The 6000-nt window shown below is 46.1% G+C and overlaps 1 protein-coding gene across 1 annotated transcript; it reads right to left on the bottom strand.

Annotated features, from left to right (window-relative positions):
- Positions 1-4979: 4979 nt before the first annotated feature.
- On the bottom strand, positions 4980-5531 carry LOC141025993 (uncharacterized). The gene has a single exon (XM_073501935.1). It carries the CDS (start codon positions 5529-5531, stop codon positions 4980-4982), a length of 552 nt encoding a protein of 183 aa, XP_073358036.1.
- Between the last annotated feature and the right edge of the window lie 469 nt (positions 5532-6000).

Raw genomic sequence — 6000 nt, 5'->3', positions numbered from 1 at the left:
AACATAATCAGCATATGTAGAGATACTAAAATGCACACGAACAATATGTGTTACCTTAACCTTGCCGCTGTTGTTGAACCATTGGATGTAGTAAGGATGTGGATGTGGTCGTGTGGTGAGAGATAGCTTCTCCACCATCTCCATGCTAGCCAAGTTGTTGCGGCTCCCTCCATCTATGATGACGCGAACAGAACGTTCCTTCACAACTCCCTTTGTATGGAACAAATTATGCCGCTGATTTTGCTCAACTTGTGTGACCTGCATACTTAAAACACGTTGAGCAACTAAACATTCATACCTATCAGCGTCTTCAGGAGCCATGTATTGTGTCTCATGATCAGAATCATGTCCACCGTGCTCTTCACGTGTAATAAGAGCCAAAGTCTCCTCATCATAGTCACTAGCGGACTCATACCCACCATCCTCAGTAGCAATCGTCACACGCTGAGATTTGCATTCTCTCGCGTAATGACCTCTTCCCTTACAACGACGACAAATAATATCACTTGTGTGCCCTGTTGATGCCATGGAAGAAGAAGAGCTCGGTGCAGGCCCGACAGGTGTGCTCTTGGTAGATAGTGGTGGTTGTGCCTGCTTTCTTGTATCATGACTGGAGGTGACAGCTGATGGAGGTGCCGATGCAGTAGAATGTGTGGAAGTGGAGGATGCACGCGGTGTCCATGAGGAAGGTCGACCTGCAGAAAAGTTAGTTCGTGCCAATACCTATCGATCCTGCACTTCACGTTCAGCTTTACAAGCAAGATAGAATGAACTAGTGATATTATTATACTCCTTATACTCTAGAATGGTCTGAATCTCTCTATTTAATCCACCCATAAAACGTGCAAGTATAGCTTCATTATCCTCAACAATACCACATCTAATCATGCCAGTTTGTAATTCCTGATAATATTCCTCTACAGAATATTTTCCTTGTCTTAAACGCTGCAATTTTTGAAGTAATTCACGTTGATAATATGGTGGAACCCAACGAGTACGCATAGCAGTTTTCAAAACAGCCCAAGTAGTTGGAATATTATTCGGATATAATCTACGATGTTCAGACCACCACACACAGGCAAAACTAGTGAAAGCACAAAGTGCAACAGCGACACGTCTCTCCTCGGGATATTCTAAACATGTAAAACGTTGTTCGGTTTCTAACTCCCAAGTAAGATATATATCAGGAACATATCTACCCTCAAATGGTGGAATATTCAATTTAAGTTTAGGAAGATGGTCATGATCTCCTGAGCTGGTAATGCAGCCCTACCATTGCGATTATTTGCATGTGGATGACCTGGTGCTGGTGGTTGCACGTAGTTCTGATTTTGATCAACCTCATCCTCGTAATCTCCCGCATAATTATCCTCCTCCTCATCAGTAGCAGGAGCCACAGAAGTATCAACAACAGCACCAACAGTTTGGCCAGGCTCAAGAGGGACACGACTCGCTCGGCGGAGGGCTGTTTCGGGACGTGGAGGTAGTCGTTGTTGTTGTTGTTGCAGAGGTGCGGCAGATGCAGCCGGTGCTGGTTGTGGAAGATGCGTAAGCAGTTCATTAAATCTGTTATCAAGCTTTGTTTCGAACGTCTTCTCAAGGCCAGTTATCTTATCCATGGCCTCTTCAAAATTGGTCAGCACATCTTGCACCTGTTCAGTCATCATTTGTTGAAATTTATCATGCAGCTCCTTATTCGTCATGTTCTTCCAGTCAGTCTCATCGACTTGTGATCCTGCCATGGTTAGCAGCAATAGAAACACACAAGAATATGATCCTACGGACTACTAGAAAAAGGTGGTGGTGGGTGTCACAAATCCTTCAAGCAAATCTCAAATTCTTACCAGTTCTTACCCAGCAGCAGGCGGTGATCGGCAATCGTTGTAGTCAAAACTCTCAAAGCTTCGATAGAGCGATTACCAGGGAGAGTCAATGCACTACATAGATGTATGTGGAGCTAGGAAGGCTTATAATATGGAAGCAAAAAGGGTCGGCAATAATAAATTCAGAGATGCAAAGTTTAATAAACGCTCAACGATGGTACTGTGCTGGTCCTAGGCTAGACCGTACTAGAGACGCGAGCCTAGAACATGAATAAAATCACGACGCGGCACGTAAACAAGGGAAAAGCACACTCTGAATTTTTTTGCTCTTTTTTTGCGCTCCTCTTTTTTTTTGCGAAAAATCACTATAATGGCGAGTGTCTCAAAACTCTTCCCAAGTCAAACTAACAGGATAGGCAAAAAAAATTGATTTTTTCAGAAATCAGGGCAGCGACGACGAAAAAGTGCGACAAAAAATCACTATGATGGCGAGTGTCTCAAAAGACTCAGAACAGCCTAAAAATAGGATAGGGAAAAATATTTTTGGTCGCCGAAATTTTGGCCTGAAAACTGCCCGGGGGTCTCCAGACATTTTTTTCGAGACCTACTCAGGCAAGGAAACACGAAACGGAAAATAGATGGATTGCGAAAACAAGCCTAATATGAAAAGAACTCGGAGTTGTGGTGGACAGGTAGATGTATATGTGGACTCGGATTGGTGGTGGACTGGTGGATGTATATGTGGACTCGGATTGGTGGTGGACAGGCAGGTGTATATGGCAGCGGTAAGGAATATGTTGGTGGTGGTGGTATACGGCAGGAACGATGACGATGGTGCGGCGACGGCGTGACAACTTGTGAACAGAACTCGAAACTCTAAGGGAAACTAGACGCTAAGACCTGCAACTTGACACGACGATGCAACCGCAAATTCAACAAAGCAAAATACTGAAAAGACTATGCAAGGGCTCAGACTGGTTCGAATATGATGAACTAACCCTAATTTTTTGGCTTTTTCGTGGACTGTAGGTATGAAGAACGGACTCGATCTAAAGTACGAAAAACTGTAAAATCTCACCGAGCAACCTGGAAATCTGAAGCCACTTGATAGAGGCAAAGGTGTCCCGTCTTTCGATGAGATGGTGGCTATCGTTTTGGAGGAAGTCAACTTTGACGATCCGACTACGAACGTGCGAGGATTTCGCGACTTAGCAATCGCTAAACCAACTCCGAGAGGTTATTGACCACGCCGGAGCACGATCAACCTGACCACGAAGGTCTGTTTCCTGCAGGAAAACAAAGAACAAGCAAGAAACTAAGATTGCAATCTGGATATTGCGAATATAAGATGAAAGCTTTATTGATCAAGGTGGGGTTCTGTGACGCCTTTGTGTGGTCGTTGAACACAAAACGAAGTACGCGAAGTTGCAGCTATGGCGAACTTTAATCTAAACAAAACCCAAAGTCTAAACGACGCCCTAAGGGCTGTATATATGGAGGAAGAGGGGGGGAATTTCATGGCCCTTGGAGGAAGGGTCCGAAACCAACCCTAACTCTTGTTTCCCCACACATACGGACTCTAAAAACAGCCTATACTCAAGTATTTCAAAATTACATGGGTCTGGCCCAATAATAAGGTGACGCAGCACCTAGAATAGCCTCTGGACGAAATTTATGAAGTGGCATCTTGTATATTTCGTCCAAGGCTTCATGCACTCCTTATGGTGGCTTCAAAGTCCTGAAATCATCACTTGTAACTCCGTTCTTGTTCCCCTTGCGCATGCCATCATCTCCATGCTTGGTCTTGCTCCAGTGTTCATCCCTCTTATCCATGTCAGGCCCTTCATTTGTAAGCAAAATAAATGTATCCAATTTAGGCAGCATCATATTCTCATGAACATTAGAATCATCACCAAGAAACGAAAGTACCTGGTAATTTAATTGGCGTGCGCGAGATCTAGTAATTGGTCCAATATATGTAGAAGTAGGGGATGTGGGTGTAACAATGGTATTGATGTCCTCATCATTCCTCCTCCTCCCGCTCCTCCCCACACTCCTCCGGGTCGCCGGCGTTGTTCAACATCAAGGCCGAGCCCGCGGAGACGCCGCTCGGCCGGTGCACCCGCAGTGCCGGCATCGTCATCAACGAGGGCGGGCGCGCCTCCTCCTCGGGTCCTCCACGCTTCGCCAAGCTGAAGACAGAGCCAGGACTCGCCGCCGCCGTGAAGACAGAGCCAGGGCTCGCCGCCATGAAGACGAGCCGGGGCTCTCCGACGCGGCGGCCTTGAAGTGGGCGCGCGAAGACTAGGCGCGGACGGAGCTGGAGCGCCAGTGCCGCGCCCTAGAGCAGATCGCCGCTAGGCGCCATGGCCGTGATGAGGGAGGCGTCGTCGTTCTCAACGACAACGCGCCGCGACCGGTCCGCCAGGGCGACCCCGGGCAGGGGTCCGGCAGGGGCGGCCGCGTGAAGGAGGAGAAGGACGATGAGGACAACGGCGATGGCGGCGACGGCGGCGACTTCACCGCGCTCAGAGCGTTCTTCGGCATGTAGTTGCAACCTTTGTTTTATTTTAAGTATTTCAGTTTCCTATGTAAAAACTATTTAAGTCGCCTAAGTAATGTCATGTTCGCCGAATTTTAGCCGAGTCTTTGTCCCGTTTGCCGAATTTTAGCCGAATTCCTTTTCAAAAAATATTAAAGACGCCTTCTGGGGGCGACCCTGGGGCCGGCGGCTGGGAACCCAAAAGCCCCCAGGCCGATTTTAGTGCCAGTTCGCCCCCAGGCGGCGATTTTACGAGCCGCCTGGGGGGCCAACGGCTGGAGATGCTCTAAGGCCAGCTCCAGGGCACGACCCCAAACAGATATTCGTTTAGCCCGGATTCTGTTTGTTTGGATAGGGCAATGGGGTTGTGTCCCGGTCTTTTCTGAGATGCGGTGACCGTGCGCCCAACGCGCGGACGCATCCTTTGGCCCCATCCTGTCTGCCACGGCCAAAATTCTCATATATTCATATTTCAATGTTCAAAACTAGTTTCACGTCCAGATATTAATTGTCTCAAATAAAAATAGTTTTACAACCCAGTCGAATTGTCTCTCATAAAATAGTTTTACAACCAAACCGAAATTGTCTTGAATAAACATAATGAACCAATACATCTATTGGTTGCCAATGTGATTCCACATGTGCTCAACCAAGTCATTTTGAAAATCCAAATGAGTATGCCAATCACGCATTTCACGATGAAATTGGGCAAACTGTTCAAACGTGGCCGGTTCTTGGTGCAGCGGCTCAACATTTTCACCTTGAAAACCAAATCCTTGATCGAAGATGTTGTTATCAGGCTTGTCCTCGACGATCATGTTGTGCATGATCACACAAGCAGTCATCACCTCCCAAAGCTTCCCTTCGTCCCATGTCAGGTCTCGAACGATACCCTGTCGGGATTGAAGCACACCAAAAGCACGTTCCACATCCTTTCTAGCACTCTCTTGCATTTGGGCAAATCTCTGTCTCTTCTCACCTTGGGGGTTCGAGATTGTCTTCACAAAAGTTGACCACTGAAGATATATACCATCAGCTAGATAGTATTCGTTGTTGTACTGGTGGCCATTGCTCTCAAAGTTGACAGGTGGGGAGTGGCCTTCTGCAAGCCTTGCGAAGACTGGAGAACGCTGCAGCATGTTGATATCATTGTGAGAATCTGCCATGCCGAAGAAAGAATGTCATATCCAAAGATCTTGCGAAGCCACCGCTTCTAATATGATAGTGCACACTTTAATTGAAGGAAATATGCCCTAGAGGAAATAATAAAGTTGTTATTTTATATTTCCTTATATCATGATAAATGTTTATTATTCATGCTAGAATTGTATTAACCGGAAACTTGATACATGTGTGGATACATAGACAAAACACCGTGTCCCTAGTAAGCCTCTACTAAGACTAGCTCATTAATCAAAGATGGTTAAGTTTCCTAACCATAGACATGTGTTGTCATTTGATGAACATGATGACATCATTAGGAGAATGATGTGATGGACACGACCCATCCGTTAGCTTATCATAATGACCGTTTAGTTTTATTGCTATTGTTTTCTTCATGACTTATACATATTCCTTTGACAATGAGATTATGCAACTCCCGAATACCGGAGGAACACCTTCTGTGCTATCAAA

Source organism: Aegilops tauschii, chromosome 6 (genome assembly GCF_002575655.3).
Source record: "Aegilops tauschii subsp. strangulata cultivar AL8/78 chromosome 6, Aet v6.0, whole genome shotgun sequence".
NCBI lineage: Eukaryota > Viridiplantae > Streptophyta > Magnoliopsida > Poales > Poaceae > Aegilops > Aegilops tauschii.
This window is presented reverse-complemented; position numbering and strand designations above follow the sequence as displayed.